The 22,160-nt window shown below is 43.2% G+C and overlaps 5 protein-coding genes across 5 annotated transcripts; 4 read left to right on the top strand and 1 right to left on the bottom strand.

The window, feature by feature from the left end:
- Positions 1–170: 170 nt before the first annotated feature.
- Bfra_011531ca (uncharacterized protein) lies at positions 171–2,242 on the bottom strand (the record flags this gene model as incomplete). The annotated part of the gene is made up of 3 exons (XM_037341858.1): positions 171–1,495; positions 1,552–2,104; positions 2,177–2,242. 3 exons carry the CDS (start codon positions 2,240–2,242, stop codon positions 171–173), a joined length of 1,944 nt encoding a protein of 647 aa, XP_037194715.1.
- Positions 2,243–4,577: 2,335 nt separating this feature from the next.
- Bfra_011530 (putative f-box domain-containing protein) lies at positions 4,578–5,609 on the top strand (the record flags this gene model as incomplete). The annotated part of the gene is made up of 4 exons (XM_037341857.1): positions 4,578–4,678; positions 4,753–4,914; positions 4,999–5,391; positions 5,477–5,609. The coding sequence occupies 4 exons, from the start codon at positions 4,578–4,580 to the stop codon at positions 5,607–5,609; spliced, it is 789 nt and encodes a 262-aa protein (XP_037194714.1).
- Positions 5,610–9,296: 3,687 nt separating this feature from the next.
- On the top strand, positions 9,297–11,088 carry Bfra_011529 (putative mfs transporter protein; the record flags this gene model as incomplete). Its single annotated transcript, XM_037341856.1, has 2 exons — positions 9,297–9,954; positions 10,007–11,088. The coding sequence occupies 2 exons, from the start codon at positions 9,297–9,299 to the stop codon at positions 11,086–11,088; spliced, it is 1,740 nt and encodes a 579-aa protein (XP_037194713.1).
- Positions 11,089–13,148: 2,060 nt separating this feature from the next.
- On the top strand, positions 13,149–14,907 carry Bfra_011528 (putative bicyclomycin resistance protein; the record flags this gene model as incomplete). The annotated part of the gene is made up of 5 exons (XM_037341855.1): positions 13,149–13,366; positions 13,416–13,801; positions 13,906–14,449; positions 14,505–14,592; positions 14,653–14,907. 5 exons carry the CDS (start codon positions 13,149–13,151, stop codon positions 14,905–14,907), a joined length of 1,491 nt encoding a protein of 496 aa, XP_037194712.1.
- Positions 14,908–16,866: 1,959 nt separating this feature from the next.
- Bfra_011527 (uncharacterized protein) lies at positions 16,867–20,770 on the top strand (the record flags this gene model as incomplete). The annotated part of the gene is made up of 3 exons (XM_037341854.1): positions 16,867–17,145; positions 17,197–17,497; positions 17,556–20,770. The coding sequence occupies 3 exons, from the start codon at positions 16,867–16,869 to the stop codon at positions 20,768–20,770; spliced, it is 3,795 nt and encodes a 1,264-aa protein (XP_037194711.1).
- Positions 20,771–22,160: the final 1,390 nt, after the last annotated feature.

The following is a 22,160-nucleotide window of genomic DNA, read 5'->3' as shown; positions in this document are numbered from 1 at the left end:
CTCTGTAAGAGCTGAAATTTACAAACCAACACCGAAAGAGACCAGTAACCAAGCTTTTCCACCACAGAAGCCCTTTAAGCGAAAGTCTTTGTGGCAGAATAAAGCACAGACATGATCCTGTTACCTAATACCCGAAATAAGAGGAATAGATGCATGCTGAAGTCTACCAATTACAACTCCTCGTCCGAAGCATCGAGATCCATAGCGGTCTCTCCATTTACCATGCGTTGATGAGCTAGTGCACCTTCTCGGTTACTGTTGTAGAATGCCAAGCGTTGTGCAATCCAGTCGTTCTTGGGAGCCGCTTTGTTCACGGGAATGGAGTTGAAGGCGTGCATTTTTGGGGGGAATTGGAAGGACTGGTTTGGGTCTTTGGGGGTGGTGGTTGGAGATGGTTTGGGCATGGGGGTAGGAATAGTGTAGATGGTGTGGTTGTTGTTGATGAGGTCTTTCTTGGCGGCGGGTGGAGGAGGGGTATTGACTGGGACGAAGGTGTTGTCATGATCGTCGTTGTAGAATTCCAGAGCCGCAAAGTAGGCATCTGTATAGCCAGCAGCAGCTTCGGCTTCAGTTTCTGCCTTGGCCTCTTCTTCCGCCCCTCTGATTCGAGCTTGGTTGGCTAGATTTCTGGCGGTCCACTCCGCAATTTTGTTTTGTTGAAGACGAGCAGTTTCATCAGAAGTTGCAAATTTGGCAGGGAGAGCCTTTCGAGATGGGGTTTTGGGGGAACTGGTGTTGAATGAGCGCGTTGTATCTTGAGTTCTTAGTCTGCTGGAATCAGTTGATGCTTCAGCATTTTTCATCTTCGCAGCCCCGTTTTTGGCAGTCAATTCCGCAATCTTCTGTTGTTGTTGGATGGCATATTCATCTGGAGTGGAAAAGCTGACAGAAGAACGTCTGCGAGATCGTTTGGGTGAATCTGAAGCATAAGGAAATCTCGACTTAGCGGAAAACTTCATCCCATGCCTAGTGCGTTCTTTATTCTTCTCGCGTTCTTTTTGTTCAGCTATGTGTTTTGACATTAGCTCAAACGGGCCCATGTAACTATAATTCCACGTCTGATAATTGTGGGGAATGGGACAAGAGGTTCCGTAGCGTTTGCGTCGACCGTCTTCCCAGAATTGTTCTTGATTGATGTGTCCACCCGAAGTACGTAAGACGCATTCGATACACATTCCCTCCCAGAAGTTCAATGCATTTTTCTTGATCTTCACAACATGTTTGCCGGATAGGATATTTGAACAGTGCTCAGAAGCGTGCGGTGGACTGGCACAATTCCAGAAGTTTACTCCTTCACTCTCGAGTATATCTCTGATTGAGCAGTTTCTACGAACGATGGATGGAATGACGAGGCAGTCTCTCAATGATTTGTTATACGCTACCATGCAGTTACCACCTGCCTCGCAGAAGTCGTTGCAGAGATGATCCAGTGGATCGAGTAGGTCATTAGTAACTTCGCGCTCGAGAATTCTGGTCTTGAGACGAACGAGTTGCTCTGTCGTCACTCAAATTAGCTGATATCCTCTATAACGAAGAGACAATAACACTAACTCAAAATCCTATGCTCGAAGCGAAATTCCGCACGACCCGTAAGAGGGTTCAAACCATGCATCTCACCACTTCTCCACTCAAAAACAAGAGATTTGGTAATGCGCGCAAACGCTTCTGCGTGTCGGAAGATGTAGGATGGGTATAACATGACTTTCATATCGTACAAGGACATTTCATTTTCGCTGCGATCTGTCCAGAATTTGGAGAACCAAGGTTCGAGTTCTTCGGTCTTGAACCACTTCATGCCGAGATCGAGGATGTGGTAGAGGGTTGCGATGCTTTCTTGATCGAATTTTTCGCGGGTGTTGGTATTGTGGCTGTGATGGTGATTGATATCGAGAACACCATGGAGGATTCGGAGGATGGTTTCCATAGCGGGGATATTCACATCGTAGAGGGTGAGGGAATTGGTAGGGGAATTGCGGATGTCGGAGGTGAGATCGTGAGTGGAGTGGTTTTCTAGAGTGCTGCGAGAGACGAGGAAAGTGGTAGAGGTGAAGGAATTTGCTTCGAAGACTTGGAGGTGGAAGTCGCCGGATGGATCGATGATGCGCTGGAGGTGTTAGGTTTGGGATGATAAGGTGAGAGAGAGGAGGGTCTAGTGAGATAGATAGTTGAGACTTACAATAGACATGTTGAAGACTTGATAAGTGTGTAGTTGGTAAGCTTCTGGTGGTTGGCTTGAAGTCATAGGCGTGAGACGCGTCGTAAAGGTGGTTTACAAAGTTCTAAGCAAATAAACGGATTAGAAGTACGCCTCACGTCGCGTCAATTGCTTGAGATATGTGTGCGACTTACTTTAACTTGCGATGTTCACAAATGGTTGTTTTACAAGAGATATATGTTCGACCGTAGAACGAAGGTAGTGGAAGAAAGTCAAAGATCGAGAAGAATGTCGGGAATTTAAAGATCAAAAGAGGTATTAGGAGAAGGGATGGAGTTGTAGGCAAGCCTACAAAATTGAAGAAAATTGGTGTTGGCGCATACAAAAAAGAAAGGAGGAAGAGAACGCGGAGTTGAGGGAATCAGAGGGATGAATTGTAAGGAAGAAGATAATTTGGAGAAGATGCGCTAGTCTAACCAGATCTTAAACTACGCTAGGAAGAGGCTGGTTGCTATGTATGAGGAAAGCTTGGATCAATAAAGTTGAGTAGCATCTTATTTTACGATTACAATGTGCAAAGGTATGGGCTTCTGGAAACTTAATGCTCTGTAGAGGATTATTTACAGGGGTAATGTCATGAACTTAGGGCTTGTGTACTCAGAAATAGGCTCGAAAGGCATAAATTCAAACATTGAGCAACTAAAAATGAAGAAAGAGATATCAGTTTCGTGAGGCCAAAAGTGAGTTTGATTTGGAATTGCTTGGATGAAAAATGATGTATCAATTTTGACTTGACTTGATGGGTGAAGATGAAAGCAAATAGTGAGTGAGATGTGAACTGAGTTAGTACATAAAAGTAGATAGAGAGGGTAGGAGTTCGTTTGATGTATCTGTTTAAGAGTAAAATCAACATGTTGATTGAGCTCAAGCTACTCATGAGTTAAATGTCTGTGTACTTGTTTCATGACAAGAACTGATTTATACAATGACAAAGAGAAGATTGAAAGCAAGAAGCTCACACTATGTAAAATACTATACGACAGATATGGCGTTTCTCATAGGAGGCTTCACTTCTCGCAATGATATGGTATACCTGTAGTGAAGGTTGATGCAGAAATAGTGCAAAATGGAGTTGAGTAATGTTTGTGTTGGATGGCTGACGCATTTTCGATTTGGCATCACCATATTCTCCAATTCATGATCATCGATAAAACACAAGTAATGTAAAATCCTAGAACTGCAACTACTAACAAAGAGATACAGTAGAGAGAACATAGAAATACAATAATCACTCTAACATAGGGGTAGATAACCGAAAAGATCTGGTCCGTGCATCAACCCCTCGATCTTGTCTGGGCATTAAGGGCAAGATGATCAAGCAGAATTACATAGGTAATGGTCTATTTATTCTCTACATTAGTTGAATACCGAGTCAAACTGATACATACTCATGACAGAGTCATTCTAAGCAGTAAACTATCTGCTGTATTCTTATCCTCCGATGACAGAGCAAAGTTAACCTAGGACGCCGACAGACACAGCAGTACTAGCCATTCGCTGGATTATTTCATCCCTCTACCACTTACACTTCCCGGTAGCTCACCGTCATGCAAATCAATATCAGATCATCAGTCTCAATAGCCGTGAAGAATCCGAGACCTCTTGATCCAGACTACTGGAACAAATCGAATGTGTAAACCGACATGTGACTGTCTAGCAATTCCACGAAAATCTCACCATGTTTCCAAAACGAAATATCGTTCAGGGGTTCCTCAAACATCAATTCCAATTGACGAAGAAGTTCGGAAGTGTAAATTTTAGCGATGGCCATAACTAGTATGCCCATTTCTCTTTTTAACGACTGTTACAAGAGCACGATAATTCCCATCCATTACATTCCTTCAGGGAATTCTATTACTAATCTTCGCGAAAATCGTAGATATCATCGTATCCAGCAATTGCACAGACCACAAGCTGCCTTCCTGCCTAAATCGCCAAGTCCACACGTGCCAATCTTTCACGTGTTACATTGCACGTGCCCTAATTCTGCCTGCAAAAGCGGAGCTGCAGCCTATCGATCCGCCTCGCATTCCATGCTCATTTGGTTGAAATTGACGAAATGAGATCTCGAACGTGAAGCTTGGCGATGGGATGGGAATAGGTTTGAAGATATATAGATGGTGATATCGGCTTGCATTTGACGATGAATGTTAAGATTTGTATGAATAGTTTTTGTGTTTTACATTCTAGAATTGATTGTTTATATTGCTTGAAGAAGTCGAAAGAAGATTGTATCGCATATTACATTATATCTACGTATATACAGAGAGTTTACCTCGAGAGATAGGGGTTGCGATAAATCATTGGAGAGAGAACAGAGAAGGCAAAGGCAAAACCAAAAGAAATCGACAATTCAATAGCCATGTCTACCTTCACCCTCTTTCACTCTTTCCCCGCCGAAATCCACGGTTTAATCCTCGAACAATGTCCTCCAAACGACCGTACCTGTCTCAGACTCACGTGGTATGTCTCCTCTTCCCCCCTATTCCATCCCATCACCCCGCATCTACGAAAATAGGAACTAACACCCCACCAAGTAAATACCTTTACACCCTTTCACCCCCCAAATACCCAGTTTCCCTCGACTATTCCCCTACCCCTGAAGTCTTCTGCTCGAAACCTGAAGTATCGCATATTTCCCCTGGTGTTCACAAACAGCGCTTTCCCATCCGCAAATGTGGATTGGGAGCACAACTATGGTGAGTTTTCTCTTCCCATTCATTCCTCTCTATTAAACGAGAAGACGAAAGAACAAAGCAAAATAAATACTAATTCATCAACAGCCACGATCGTTCCCTCCACTACATCAACATTCTCCGCGCCGCGGAAAATCTTCCTCCCCTAACAAGAAAAAAATGTCGTGATCATTATTGGGGTGATCACTGTGAATGTTTTTCTCGTTCAAAAATGTTGCACAAACAGCTGCAAAAATGGATGCCGAAGGATATGAAATATTGTAGTGAATGTAGCGTTTTCACTAAGAGGAGGAAGAGCAAAAAGTTTCGATGTGAGTATTCTCTCTTGTGTGTATACGAAGGACAGGATATTGATAAAGTAATAGGTACACATGGTCGCAAGAAACAATTTAGTCGCAATTCTCATATTACATCGAATCTGTGGACCAATCATAAGGGACGCGGTGGTTATTATCATAAATTGTGGAAGAAATGGTTCAAGTAAGCTTTATTTTCCACTTTCTTCGTACCCCCCTCTTCCCCTTCTCTGCTTCCTCCCCAACCATCCTCTCCTAACACCCTCCAGCAACTCCGCTTTCGACAACATGGAAGCCCGTCTCCGTCTCGGCAAGCGAAACTCCAACTCACGCTACAATTTACGGAAAGAATATATGCCCCGAGCTAGATATCTAGATACGACTTGGTCTAGACATGAGTGAGGAAGCTGGGTCTGAGTCTGACGCTGGGGCTGGTGTTAGGGGTGAGAGGAGTATTGTTTTTGGTGTTGGTGTTGGTGTTGATTTCAATTTTGGGGGTTTGGTTTTTATGAGGCAAAAAGGGAGTTTTGATCTGAACGAATGAAAAGGGAAGCGTACGGACGAGAGTGAGGACAAGGAGAAGAAAGAAGGAAAGAAAGAAAGAAAGAAAGAAAGAAAGAAAGAAAGAAAGAAAGAAAGAAAGAGAACACGCGAGGACATCAATACAATAATAAAGCGATCTCTTCCCTGGCTCCCATACACAAATCTGTACTTTTAGATGCGCAAACAAAATATACATCGTCTAATCTAAATGTCACAAACCAATTCTCTCAAATTTCCATTTTCTCATAAAATTCCCCAGGATGCGAAAACAAGATAATCAACATTTTCGTTCATTTCTGTCCCTCTATACCTCCCATCCAGTTTCCGGTAGTATCTACACAAATCATCTGATCATCTGATCATCAAAACTCACCCCTAGAAAACCCATACAATTTCAATCCTAATAAGAAACCAAACACCACACTACACCACATTATTCACGAACCATACCCCGTAATCAAATATACATATATACACTCACGCATATCCATAAATCACAAAAATAACAAGTCATATCAAACAAGATACAACAGACACCATCCGCAAAATATACTTCACAATCGAATATATGCACACATATACACAAATACACACGAACACATACAAACACACAAATAAATATACACAAACAAACACATATAAATATACACAAATAAACACACATAAGCAAATAAATATATATACATATATACATAAACCATACCAACATCAAATAATAGAATAGCCAGATAACACTCACTCACCCCCTCACCCACTCCATACAAAAAAAAAACGAAACACAATCCATCCATTAAATCATCAAATCATCAAATCACCCACCAGACCTCCAAACCTCCAAACCTCCAAACCCCGTCCCCATCTCCCAAGGTAAATATCCAAAAACCAAACTAATCACCCCAAATCGAGAAGCTACATTGAATATCCCCAAGCCCCAAGTCCCAAGTCCCAAGTCCCGAGTACCACTTTCACTTTCACATCCACTTTGACTTCCACTTCTACACCCAAACAAAGCATAAGCATAAGCATGATTACCGTTCCAACCCCCATTCCAATCCACCATCCCAGCCCCCGGAAAAAGAAGGGACAGGAAAAGGAAACGAACAAACGAACGAATATTCTACGGACATGGAAGATGTCGGGATCTAAGCGACTAGGCTTCCCAAGTTCCCAAGTGGGAAAGTGGTGGTGTGGGATATATATTTATGTACTCCGTATGTGTGGAGTTCGGGATGTGTGGGAGCGGATGGATGGGACGGGATGGCTTACCGATGCGATTTGATGCCGAAATTGTGACATTTGGAGTACCTACCTATGATAATTTATATTCCGTGCGGAGTTTCTACATACAATATCTATTCATTCTCAATGTTTGTGGACTGCAAAGATTGAAGCCAAACCAAACAAAAAAAGTCTTTAAATTATCTTCAATACTATTGATCATCTCATACCCAGGATCCAAATAACAACAAAACGAATCCCCAAATAATTCCTAGAAAACCCATCGAGGGGAAACGGCCCTTTTCCCCCTCGATTCTCCTCCTATCCCACCGCTCCCAAACCCTTTCCCCCAACTATTCACAAGCATACGGAGTACAGTGGTGTGAGATTATGTTTTGTTGTACAGCATGCAAATTGGGGAAGCGGAAACGGCCCTTTTTCCTCACCTTTTCTCCCCATTCTCCTCTCACCCACTCCCCAACCTGTTCAAGATATCTTAATTCCGCAATGATCAACAAGCACGAATACTAAATGGGAACTGAATATTGATTTCCTTTGTGTAGAGGGTATAGCTATAGAAAATTGGGTATGTGCACTTGCACGGCGCACTTTGATGTATCAAAACAAAATTTTTGACTTCAGTAACTTTGAATAAAGACGACGATAGGAACTTGGTCATCCAAGCACATGAATTCAGTTTTTGTTGCCCACCAGAATATTATACCATCGACTTGACGAAAATACTCGTCCCACATCTCGTAAACAAATATGGGACGCGCCGTCTTGTGATCTCGTAGTGCCAATATCATCCAGATCGTGAGATGATACATAGTTCTAGCAATATGCAGCAAACCCACCTTATCTTATAAATCCCACAGATTATTTCAAGCCAGTGAGGCTTTGAAATTATCCGACAAAGCCACCGGACATCTCACTCAATCCGACCAAACCGTCATAGCCAGCATGGCAACGAATTCGATTATTTCACGAAAATCAAGGAACGTCCAAGAAAAGAAAGGTAAACGAGATACCGACCCATGAGTCCCAATTATGGAATATCTTGTATCCACTTAAAGGTGGAACGTTTCTAGCATCCGCCCCACTTGCCGGATATCCATTTTCGATATATCCGATGAGCATCATTGCCTATGATGCTCGCCTCCAGAGCCTCATTTATGTTTGTAAGGTCTCGAAGCGTTTCGCAAGGGAAATCCCTTACCTTTATTTCTCACCGACATACAGGATTCATACGGTATGCAGGGCCACACTCGAGAAAGGAGTGTTCGATCAAATCGCTAAGTCGACGGGAGCGGCGAGCGCGGACCGCTAGGTGATAAACACTAACCAATGGCTAATTGATAAGCCACTTCGTAGAGTTTGCAGTAAACCATAAAACCCTTAATAATACCTACCGTCAGTAAAATTCGTGCTTGGATATAGTATAGAAATAGACCAATGTATTATCTCCGGCATAGTCGCAAATTAGCACTGCCAAAACCTCAATTTCCTAGCGCAATGCACGAATCTTCCGATCGAATATCGAAAACAGAATTGAATAATGCGTATACCAGTCGATGCATCGTAAACAAGTGCTACAAATGCCAACTCTAGGCCGTCAAAATTTGCACACAACCACTTGGCGGCAGGTTGAAAAATTTAAAGCCCGGACGCAAATTGTTCGTGTACCGGAAACCCCTAGACATCAGATCCTTCTAGTGATGTTCTAGTGTCATTCTAGCGCGTTTAGGAATCCACAAATATGGACCCAGCCCTGTTGAAAAAATTTGACGGGCTTCAATGCGAACAGTGAGTGACGGTTTCAGTGTAGGACCCTACAGCAAAATTTAATGATTTTCGACATTGTAGAGTTAATAAAAATAGTCGTAATGAGCTACACTCTGTTGCTTCAATTATGCAATGAGCGGCTTTATCGTAGACAATGCACCAAATTTCTTGAACACATTTTAATTCCGTTGGCGAGGCGAGTCGGAAGGATGTGTGTTAGGATACCCGATGTCAATCTAGTGCCGGCTTCTTTGTGGATCAAAACTAAAAGTCAAACTCGATATCAACAACGATTGAATCAGGTAGTCCACCAAAATATGGAACTCCAACTTGAAGTGTCGCCGAAATCTCTTCACGCGGTTTTTCCTCGGTCTATGACGACATAGATCAATGGCAACACATACCGGCACCACAGGTCGATGATGACTTATGGGAAAATGTGGTGCTCCAACAATTGGAGAACATATTAACGGGCCCCCTCTCTGGAGTCTCCTTATTTCAAAAGTTGAATAAATCTCCCCAAGTATCCCCCCATTCCCGAAAATGTCGACTTCCCAAAATCCTCAAAACGAACCTCAAGAATACGACATGGCAGACCTTCCAAAGCACAATGGGCCTCGCCCCGCCCCCAACAACAAGGACAGTTCGAATTCTGAACTACCGGATTTGAAGCAAGAGGAAAATCGAACACCACCCGTTGGACGAGTAGTAGGAGGTTCTTTCTTAGAGTCGATGCGTGGTAGCGATAGCGATAATGTTGAGGACGGTCCTTTGAAAGAGGTCGATATCGATATGCCAGAAACTCGCACTGAGCTTACCACAAAAGACGGCGAAGAATATATTCTCCTTCATTTCGCCAATGGAGATCCAGAGAATCCATTCAACTGGCCTACGGGAAAGAAAGTGTTCATCACAGTGTTGCTGTGTATGATGACACTTTTCATCGGTTTGGCAACAACTGCATATAGTAGTGGTATCACATCAATGTGCGATGACTTTGGCGTTTCTACCGAATTAGGACAATTGGGACTCTTCTGTTTCAATATGGCTTGTGCACTCGCACCATTGTTCCTGGCACCTTTCTGCGAATTGGTCGGCAGAAAGATCATTTATACTGGCGCGTATGCGGGATTCATCATTGTTTTCATCGGATTGGCTCTGGGCAAAAACATTGCAACAATTCTCGTTATGAGAACATTAAGTAAGTACCCTTTCTTCAAAGATAGCAATGTGCAATTACTAATAATGCATAGGTGGATTGTTTGGTTGTGTAGGCACGATTCTCGTCGGCGGAACCTTCAGTGATATGTATACTCCAGATTCAAGAGCTGTTCCAATGGCATGCTTCGCGTATGTAGCAATCTTAGGAACGGTTGGCGCGCCAATTTATGCCGGATTTATCGATGAAACAATTGGCTGGAGATGGATCGAAGGAATCCAAGGGTTGGCAAACTTACCACTTCTCGCTACAATCCTTCTTTTCTTTCGTGAAACCAGAGGTGGTGTCACATTGCACAAACGAGCTAAGCTTCTCCGAGCTGCAACGGGCGATGAAAGATACAAGGCCGAGATGGATCTTGAGGCAAAGGATTTGAAAGAGATGCTTCACAATTCTTCTGTCAAGGCGGTCAAAATGCTTGCCACAGAGCCTGTCGTGTTCGCCTTCGGTTTATGGATCGCTTTCGCCTGGTTCGTCACCTTCTTGTTCTTGTCGGTCATCCCAATTACCTTTCAAGAACATCACGGCTGGAGTGAAGGTGTAGCTGGTCTGCCATACATTTCTTTGTGTATTGGTGTGACTATTGCTTTTGGATTGAACTTCTTTCAGATCAAGAAGTACAAATCAATCATGGCAGACCATGAACATCACATTGTGCCGGAATCTAGATTGTACGGTGCAATGTGTGGTGCTTGTTTCCTGCCAATCGGATTGTTCATCTACAGCTTCACCCAGTATGGCTACATTACATGGGTTGCGCCAGCTATTGCACTTGCACCAATCTCCATGGGTATTTTCTTCATTTTCGAGTCCACATACAGTTACACTTCGGATTGTTATGGCGAAAATAGTTCCTCCGCTATTGCTGGACAGGGTTTGATGCGTAACGCCTTGGGGGCAGTGGCACCATTGTTTGCAAGCCAATTCTTCCACAATGTTGGTAGCCAATATGCTGGTTTGATTCTCGCAATCGCTGGTACTGCCTTGACCTTTATTCCTTTCATCATGTTTAAGTATGGTCATCTTTTAAGGGCTCGATCCAAGCTTGCTAGTACGCAGAAGGGCGATGAAGAGCAAAAGAAGAAGACCGGTCTTTACACAGCTCCTTTCGTATGAAGGAATTGATTCAGAAGAGATTCCGATTTCGAACAAGTCGTGCAACGATGTTTGTCGGACCCTTTTCGTTGGCCTGGCGGCGGGTTCTATACATAAATTCATCCGCGTTGTGTGTATGATTCCGAGCTGTCGCCGCAAGGTCAAAATCTTCCATTGCGGGTCACTCCGCAGTTTTAGTATTGTTTATTGTAGCATAGCATAGCATTGCGGGATAATGGTGTCAATGACTGGGCGATCTATGATCGAATTTATGAGGGATACCTGGGATTGGAAATATGCATTAGTCGGCGTTCATAACTTTAGGGTATTATTGGAAAAATCACTGTACGATACCAATGAAAAATATAGTTACATAATTCATGCACCATGATTCCATCTGCTCTGCATCTTCTACCGCCCATTGTGACTTTGTTATTCGACTGTACCGCTGTGCCGAATTGAATGCAGGTTGAACTGGATGAAGGTTGAGCTCAATTGATGACTGGATAATCGAGCTGAACATCATTGTCGTCATATACACCGTCATCGATTGGAAGATTTAAAGGTCGGAACATGTTTGTATTGCACGTAAGAAGGTAGGAAATTCGAGGCGTTGTGCCATCTTAGTTGGGTTTGTTTGCTTAGAGTTGGTTGGCTTGGTTCTCGAAAAGGTCTCAGCCAAGGGAAGACTCTTAAGGTTTTCTTTCGTTACTATGCCTGGGGCCCGAGAGACAACGGCGACAATAGAAAGCAACTTGTCTGAGACTGAAAATTATTGTGACAATCCTCTAAAGATCATCGTAATCCGTCCTCAGAAATATGAATATTCTCTAATCCCTTTCATTGTTCGATGCCAACTTCTGCATCTGCAGGCTCTGTTATGTTTGTTGTGGGGGTGGGGTATCCGGGGTAAGATTTAGAAGGAAAAAAGAATTCGTCCAGTTGGGAGAAAAAGTTGAAAGGAAGCCTCGCACGATCAGTAGGGCGGTAGCGATACTTTATATTTATGCGCACTCCGTATGTTATATGGCTGTTGCAACATATCCTTGATTGACCCCAAAGAATTTTCATGGGGAATTACCCCAAAAGAGGCAATCCCCGCCATTTGTGGATCATTTCACTGGTAAAAGCTTTACCGACAATGGGGGACTCAATTCTCTCTCGTAATTGTTGTGGATCGATATGAACATTACCAAAATGTTGGTAAGATGCTCTTTCGGGACAGTTTTGGAAACGAAGTCATTTGTCCCGGGTACTTGCGCCTTTGTGAGCGACGTCGTGGTGACATAGATGATGTGTGAGATGACACATATCATTCATCGTCGAATTCATCGGAATACATCGTCCGATGGATCAATTTCAATCGAATGAGTGCGACAAGTTGAAACGGCCAGTGGCTTGAGACTTGTTCGACCATTCCTATCAACCACCACACGTGTGATTCACGAGGATGAGGGTAGCTTCATCGGTGAATTGATGGTATCGAATATCTCTCCGATAAACCATTTCATTCTGCTGGGCCCTCCGAGACCACCACGTCTTTTGAAATTTCAGTCCGACTGATGGAAGTAGGATTGCAGGCAAACTCGTCAATGAGTCTTTCAATTTCATGAGGGATGGAGAATCTCAACCAAAATTGATCGACAGTCATAGGTCGTGGGTCACATTGATCATTGAATAGATACACGTTTTGTGTGCCATGAATTGATAATATCCCGCAAATACGATCTTTTAATGAAAAAACCTTGCAACTCCTGATCTCGATGAAGCATCTATCAGTTTTAATCGACTATGGAAGATGATATTGTGGAAGACGTAAGATTTTGGGTCCCGATGACGACCAAACGCATCAAACTGGGCAAGTTGTGCCTTCCGATTTTGGAAAAGTTGAGAAGACGATCAGAGTTTATAGCGCCATCATCGGAATCTAAACTTGTCTGCTCATTATATCTTCTGCCTCTCACTCACAACCCCAGGAAACGTTCTCTTTGATTGAAGCATTTCGATATATTCAGCGCGCTTGTTGAGCCAAGCAATTTTTGTCTTCTCCTGTCGCTTCTGACGATCATCTCTCTATCAAGATGGATGAGAGAAAAAGTAGCCAAGCTACTTCATTTTCTGATGAATTAAATGAAATACAACAACCTCAATGTTGTTTGAGATGGGAAAGATTATCATATGCACCACAACGTCCTCGAGGCACTTCGATTATTCTGAAAGACGACGAGAATGCTCGTAACTGGCCTCCTGTTATCAAATATGCAATTTCCATTTCGGTTTTATACACAGCATTTGCAGCGTAAGTGCTTACATATGCTCACACGATACACGTGCTTATCATATGACAGAACTTTTGGGAACTCAACCTACACGGGAGGTATGCCAGGTGTCATTACATCTTTCGGAATTTCAAAAACAATAGCCACTTTTCCGATATCATGTTACTCTGCGGGCCTTGGTATCGGGGCATTATTTTCAACGGCATTTTCTGAAGTTTTCGGTAGGCGAGTAGTATACAGAGTTACTGCACCACTAGCATTGATCTTTACTCTTTTGGGAGGATGTGCTGCAAACTTTGCCACGATTGCCATCGCTCGAACACTCGCTGGTCTTTTTGCATCTCCTTGTCTTACAGTTGGTGGAGGAATTATAAGTGATGTGTGGAATATCAGTCTCGAGAAAACTGGAACTACGTTTGCGGCTTTGTTCGTACTGTTTGTAGTTGGTGGTACCCGTAAGTATAATTTATCTTTTAATTTTGCACTCCCACGATTTCAAGTTCTAAATCCATGCCTGACTTTTCACATGACCTCCATTCTTAACTTATCAATGTGACAGAGACCGGGCCTATGGTCAGTGCCGCAATAATAAGAAATCATTCCTGGCGATGGGAATTCTGGGTGTCAGCTATCCTTTTCAGCGGCTCTACGATCTTAGCCTATTTACTTCCCGAAACATACCAACCGCAGATATCACGCCGTAAAGAAGAAGTAAGAATGGGTCTCATAACTAGCAGGGCAACACTTATAAGACTTGTCCTTACATCACTGGGAAGACCTTTGCACATGCTGCTCGTCGAACCTACAGTCTTTCCAACCGGTCTCGTTATGGCAATAACACAATCTGTGGTCTTTTCCTACCTCGTATCATATGCTAACTTGTTTGAGAAAATCTATCAACACTCACCATATGAAGTCGGAATGGCATTTTGTCCTTTGATAATTGGAAGCGTGACTGCACTTCCGACAATTGCCATCTTTGATCGATTGTTCTATCGGAAACCACGAAACGAAGCAATCAGAACCGGGACTAAGGTAGCACCAGAGAAACGTTTATATCCCGCCATGTTAGGGTCTATCACACTGCCCATCTCTTTGTTTTGGTAAGATAATGACTTCATCCCATTCATCTTTTCATATTACTGACCAATTAATTAGGCTCGCATGGACAGGTCGCGCAGATATTCCCTCAATTATACCTATCCTTTCTGGTGGACTATTCGGTTTCTCATTTGTTCTCACCATGGTATGTCTTTCAATCCGATGTAGAAATAATCGAGCAAAAGCTGACGCTGCGGTTCATTAGCTATGTCTCCCAGTATATCACAGTGACTTCTACACTGCTCACTATAGCGCATCAATGTTAGCCGCCTTAACATTCATGCGCTTCTTTGTCTCGGCTTGTTTCCCTCTCATAACGCCAACAATTCTCGACAAACTCGGCTTCACATGGGCAACGTCAATGCTAGGCTTTATTACTGTATCTTTGATACCAATTCCTTGGATCTTGTATAGGTTTGGTCCTTACTTGAGAACTAAAAGTCAATACATACAGGCATAACTGGGGACTATGGGCATCATGGTGGCATCTCGACCAATCTTCATTTCTTATATATAAGCGGACTGGTGGATTTACTTGCTTCGAGATCATAATTAATAACAGTACATATTCAATAAGTCTTACAATATATTACAGATCTCCTTTTCACTCATGAACTCTAGCATGTGCATCGTGAAATCACAGGAAATATACGTTCCCGTCCCGAAATGGAGGAAAATAGTAATTCTCCTCCTCAACCTCTCTCCCAATCCAACGCGATCCAACACATATACCTCCATACACCTCATCCCGCCACATTCATCATCCACACTCGTCAAACCTGAAACCACCACAATCTCCGGATCTGCCAAATCTCAAATCCAAAGTCTTACCCAAGATCATCACGTGATGATTTTCATATTTCACCGGGCATGTCAATCCGCATCAAGTGTCCGTGCGCTTAGGAACTTCAATGTCGGACTTCACTTCACTCGCTTCAGTCTCCACTTATACTTGGTACTATTTACTTATGGCTATGTATGTATGCATGTCGTCTTTTTGTGGTAGATGTATGGTGTCTTTCTGTGTATTGTGGATGTACTATTTTTTGGTTGGAGGTTTGGATTTTAGATGTAGGTTGTGGTTTTGTGGTTGGGATGGGGGTTTGAATTTGGGATTTGCTAAAAGCTGGCAGAGTTCTTGAAGCTGTGATGTTCCTGTCTGGTCTTTATCTTTAAGGAAGTCCACATCTTAAAATCAATGTTGTTGGGGATTCTTGAAGCGGATGATGTGATTAGGGAGAGAGATAACAAGTGGAGTGACGTGGAGAAGGTAAGCGGAAGTGAATGCGGAAGTGGTGCGGTGGATGCATTGGAGTGAGAAAGAGAGTTTGATATGAGAGTCTGCATCATGTAGGGTTTGTGCTCGATGATGGGACCGATGTTGGTGGTTCTGGGGCTGATGAAATGAATGCTGATGATATTTGCAGGTGTGAATGACTGTATGATGGTTTCCTACATTTCTGATGACAATCATCATATCAATAGTGAAGGACAGTCCCTGTTGCAAGGTAGGATTCCAAAGATGTTGATGATTATCGTTACAAGCAAACAGAACAAACCGGAAGTTTGCAAATATTGAGGAATGACAACTGTTGACAATAGGCACTGTGTGTTTTTTTGGCTATCACCATTCAGACAAACATGACAACCACAGGGATTTGTCTGTCTCAAACTTTTGTCAAGCGGAAAACAAGCATCTGTATCTTGAGTTGTCTATCAACTTTCTAGGTTACTATAAGTGTCTGTATCCAAATCTTGAACAGTTGGAGGGATTTGAGGTCTGTGTATATATGTGATATATTAAACTCAAGATCATACAATGGAAGTCAATCAGGAGGACAAGCATAACTTCACACCGTATGTTTGGCTCAAATCTCCTATCATTCGCTCTGAACAGACATTAGATTGATGAGAAGAGGATAGAAAAAGCTTTGACAGGTCTTTAACGCCCAATTAGATGCAATCGACAAGTGAAGGGGATCGAAATTTTGGGAAAAGGAAGAAAAAGTTCAGCACTTCAAAGGCATTCACTGAATTGGCTTAGTATCTATTGATACAAGAGATGAACAGGCTTTGCATAGACAGGTCTTTCACATCAACTTTTCCTAGATTTATCACCTTAGCCAGTGAATACTTCGAGGGGCTAGATAATGCCATGGAAACAACATGGAGGTCCCGAACTTTAGCCGACCATTCTTCTATCCCACCGTCTATCCCACCGTCGCAAAAGCTCAGTTTTATTCTGTCAACAACAAAGACACTTGCTTATTTCAAAACTCTCGAGCTTCAGTGTGTATTTTATTCTAGTTTGGATTTGCAGAAGATTGCGAAGCTTTCAAGCTTAGCAAACTATATCCACAATCTTGCATTATCTCTTTCTGGCATTTGCTACAGCACACCATATTGTACAATAGTCACCATGGCTATATCTAAGCAACAAGTGGCAGTCATTGCTAAGATAGTCTCTTATAATCCAGCTACTTGGTTTCTTGCCTGTGAATCTGAGGCCCTTAAGATTCCAGAGAAAGATCGAGTCGAATTCGGGAAGATACTACTTGAAGCAATGGACGTTTACAAGTCCAAAGTTCAAAATGTCATTCCGATATTGAAGAGAGGACCAAACCTCAATCCAGAAGTCAACATTCGTGCGTGGGCTATGATGCATGCAAGATTCCTTGCTCGTTTGTTCATTAAACATGTAAGTAAGGTTAGGTATTCACATGCGACGAATACTGACAGCTTTCGATAGCCCACGCTGTGCGAGCGATTGTGCGTCAAGCTTTCCAATGAGACTTATAACCCAGGATGGCGATGCCATGTCAAGAAGTTCAAGGATATAGAAGAGCACAAGAACGAGATAGAGGAACAGGTTGAGGCGGCTTGTCGAGAAAGTCAGTTATTCTTCAGCACTCACTCAGGATACAACTTCGTCATTACAAATCACATTGCCACTACCCATAATTCTCAATTAAAGATGCAAAATTATCCTCGATTTGAAGCTCAAAGTCGCCAATTAGCTGCGCAATCTTTGTTAGCTTTATCTCAGAGTGGTTCGTCACTAGCCACGGGATCTGTTGATAAGCACAAGTGCTAACCTTTTTTCTTTAGATGAAGCTCAACATAATCATGATTCTATCTCATCGAGTCATGTACCTCCTCCTCAAATCACGCCTCTTCAAGTTAACGGTCGTCATGACCAAGCGATGACTTCCAACTCCAAATCTCACAACGGCGAAAGACAATCCAAGCACGTGAGGTTTGCCCTCGCCCTCGAGAAGAGCGCCGCTGCTGAGCTTGAGGCTATTAGTAGGATGAATGGGAACTCCTTTCTTCGTACTCCTCAAGAGAAAGCCTATCAGTTAAACCTGGAGCGCGAGCTTCAGGCGCAGATTGCTTCTCAGAATGATGATTTATACGGTGTCAGCGACGACGAACGTGGTCGACCCACGAGCGCGACAAAGTTGAATAATGGAGAGAGAACTGCAACATCTAGCAGTGTTCGCAGAACAGATGCAACGAAATCTGCCGTCAATCCCGATTCTGATATTGAGGAGGAAATCCAGCTCACTCCTAGCATTAATGATAGCGAAGTCAGAGCTAGTGAAAATCGACAAGGATTGGGCAGCAGACGAAGTCTCTCGTTATCTAACATTCAAGAAAGCACTTTGAACAAGACTGCAACTCCTAATCGTAGTCTTGAGATCGAAGACCACCTTGAAAACGAGAATTCCTCTCCTGCAGAGTCTGTCGATGGGGATAGCAATGAACATTTTTCTCTTCGTGAGATGATTGATGCTATGGAGTTCGTTGCAGAGCACCCTTGGATCTGCGAGCACTTATTAGTCGATCATGTCTGGGATGAGTACAAGCTCTTTCATGAGTACAACACGGAGGCTCTGAAGGTAGCAGAGGAAGAGATTGAAGAATCGAACAGGGCTATTGCAAAAGAAGCTACACCCTCTACACACAAGGGGACAGAAGGCGGTCCATCACATATCTCTGTACATCGCACACGTAGTGCCAGCCAAACTTCTCGTTCGCCCAGTGCACCTCCCTCTCATCCTACATCTTCATCTCATTCCGCACCTTCTGTTCGTCAAGCAAACACAATTGATGGGACTATCGCAAATAACATGACTGCCGCTGAAGAGGAGCAGGCGATTACTGCAGCTGCCAAAGTTGGATTTGTGAATCGTAACTTTCAACTCCAAGTTGCGACGGTTTATCGTGCGTTGGGAGTGGTTCCAACAGCTGCAGGCCTTGTTCCCTCCATTAATCCACCTCTCAATCGTGTTCCATCATCTGAAAGCTTTAATCCTACCAACAATGCACCGCCACGTCGAGAAAGATCATCTGATAGATCTGCTTCTGGCAATAGTCAACCTAAACGTCGTTCGCGGTCATCGATGGGTCGATACAAGGCAACTAATCCTGTTGTCGATAACGATACCATCATTGTTGATACATCTTCACGTGTACCGGCCTACGTTCACTTTGTTCCTAATCACATCGCGCCTCCACGTCGTGGTCGATCATCTGATGAATTAGTTCCTGTTTATGCTGCACCTAAGCGTCGTTCTCAATCAAACATCGGAGAAGCAAACGTGATTCATGGTACTGATGTAAATCCCTCCACAAACTCTGATAGAGCAAAGAAGGGTCTCACTCCTACTATGAATCGGGCCCAAATGCGTGAACAGCTGCAGATCGCTGCCGTCTACCAATCACTCGGACGCCAAAATGAGATGTCTTCTGAAAATTTCGGAAATGATGGAGCTAGGATTGAGATGGAGGAAGAAGTACAAGAATTTCCTTCCGCCATTCATACTCTTACACCTGAAAAAACACGTCGTGGACGGGATGCTGGTCCGTATGAGATACCTCGTGATTATCGTATACCATCATTTGAACTTCAAGCAAATGTTCCTGAGATCTTTGCTCAAGATCGATCCCTTAGCATGCACGGAGGAATTGGTGCACCAAGAGACTTCGGTTTCAACTCATATGTAAATCAGAACATGGATTTTTTGCCCGGTCTGACAGCTCATCGTCGTGCAGCTACTTCCACTGGTCAAGATCAAGAAGGCTTTAGTGCCAATCAAATTCGCACCGAGCAAGAGATAGGACTTGCAGGACTTAGTTTCTCTGGTCCTGGAAATGGCAGCTTGAATCAGCAAGTCCCTGGAATTTCCGGATTATCTCAACCTCTTGCAGCTCTTGATAATCCTCAAGAGGATTTTTGGATCAATCGCGGTAATTTTGGTGACTTTGGACCAGTGGGTATGGATCTAAATATAGATCTAAACATGGATCTAGGTGCAGAACTTCCCCCAGCTCCCAACTTCAATGATATCCATGGCTTAGGAAATCACTTTGCTGATTTGAGGGGCAACTATAATTTTGATTTCAGTGTTGAAAATGTGCCATTTACCGGCCTAATAAGATCTTCTCGTCATCTTGGTGCTTTCAATCCCGATGCCATTCCCTCCAGTTTCGGTGGTACGAAGCAATCTTTTGGAAGTGTCAATCAAAATGTTGGTGCTATGAACCAAGCTCCCGTTGGCCTTGAAGGCATGGATGAGTTCATGTTCCATAATACACCTCTGGCACAAATAAATGCCGGTTTTGGCGTTGGTAACATGAACCAGTCATTTGATCAACCTGATGGAATGGGTCCAGTCGATGTTTCGGAAATACCACGTCGAGAAAGATCTGGTACAAGAAGCCAGCCAGGAGAAGCGCTCGTTCCAGTAACACCTAATCGGACTCGTGCTAGTACTAGAAGTCAGAGACGGTATGACTTGTCAGCGAGAGGTGGTAACTACTTCCGATTCCAGGATACCGAGTCGGTTGACGGAGAAGATGGAGAGGATGAAGAAGGTAATGAGGAAGATGATGCTGAGGAAATGGAAGAAGACGAGGATGATGAAGATGACTTTGAAGAGGAGAGCCCTAGTAAGAGAGCACGTCACCCCAAGAATTCTTCCAGGGGTTCAACTAGAAATCCAACCAGAAGTCCAGGCAAAGCTTCCGCCAAAGACTCTGCAAAGGGTACTCCAAGAAAATCAAGAAAAACCCCCGTCAAGAAAGGTCCCAAGGTTGCATTTAATCCTCGTCCAGCCTCAGCTCCTTCTACCCTTGATCGTGGTCCACCTCGGAGATATCATCAAACTACAATAAACATCTCGCCTGGTGCTCGGGGTCCCCAGCTTAATCTCGAAACTTCTGGGCGTCAGAGAAGATTACCATTTACGACTGTCGCTCAGGATAGGGCAGAGTTTAAGAAGGAATTCGAGATGGACCCCGAGGATCCGGATTTGTGATGGAATGGCGCATTTGGTTTTGCATGGGCGCTAGTTGGTTTGAAAGATCTTTTCGTGCTGTTTTTCTTTCGATTACGTGTCAATTCTTGCGATAGCTTCTCTTTTCATTTCAGTTTTTCGACAATTTCAACACGAATACCAAGAATGTGTGGTCATTCACCCATAGGTATACCTATGCTGGAACGTTTCTGGCCGATTTGCTTGTTCATATCTGGCAAGTTTTTCATTTCGCTTTCAGTTTTTCGATCGAAGAAAACTTCTTGTGTCTTTAGAATTTGGAATCTTATGTTTCAAATTGATTTGGTTCGGCTCGGTACAAGTTTTTACTTACTTCAGATGATCGTTTCTACACACATATAATAGGCATACATGGTCCTTATGACCTGTTCAAACAGTTTTCTTGACAAGGCGTCATAATGTAATAATGAAAATTCAACTTAATAGCAATGATTTAGTTATGGTTTTAATGGTCGGTTCATGTGATGTTTAAAGTTGTGAATGGGGTCATTCTATTAGGACTTTTGTGACTGTGCTGTCTGATTATTCGTGATGTTTTGTGTTTGTACTGATGGTAATAATGACCTTGCTCTCTAAATGGGATAAAATCTTGTGAAAATATGTATAGATGCTTTTCTAACACTGCGATATTAACATGGATATACCTAGTCACTGTATGATATTGTGCCATACGAGCAAATACGATACAGCGACAATTGAATACCTCAAATCCCACACAGCTTAACAATTGAACCAGGATTTGACAGTAATGAACTGAGGATTTTCATCCCATGTACTAGTATTCTATTCCTCTAGTACATGGTTTGACTTTTCTGGGATATATTTAGTTTTGGAAAGAGCATGGGATGAGATGGCAGTCGCAGCAATGATGCCGGCGTCGAAAAAACGGCATTTCGATGAGGGGCAAGGAGCAGGGGGCAGAATTTAGAACTCGATAAGAAAAATCGACTTTTTGAGACAACATCTGGAGATATATAGTGGGGGCAGTAAGTTTTCCCAAATCTTTCTTCTTCCCTCATGCTCCTCTTCCCATATCTCCTTTTGCATTGTTCAGTTTAGAATGCTAATAGTTCATGCAGAGCTGAGGGACTCGAATCGCAACCCCCACGATAACCACCGCCCCTCGATTTCTTGAATCTTCCAGAATCCAGAGTTTTTACCTCTCCCTCTTTCGACCGCTTGGCCTTTTCTACTCGAATCGTGTCGTTCTTCTTCCTCGAATTAAGAACTCTCGTCACCCATCCATTCTCGTCGTCCATCTCCTCTCCAACCATACTATCCCCTTCCGTCTACTGTTCTACTGGCTGCAAGCCAATGCGAATAATCATATGTTAATAGAAGATTGGAAATCATTATGATATCTGGTTGGTCC

Source organism: Botrytis fragariae (assembly GCF_013461495.1).
Source record: "Botrytis fragariae strain BVB16 chromosome Unknown tig00000037, whole genome shotgun sequence".
Classification (NCBI taxonomy): domain Eukaryota; kingdom Fungi; phylum Ascomycota; class Leotiomycetes; order Helotiales; family Sclerotiniaceae; genus Botrytis; species Botrytis fragariae.
The sequence above is the reverse complement of the archived record's forward strand: the minus strand, read 5'-3'. Positions and strand labels throughout refer to the sequence as shown.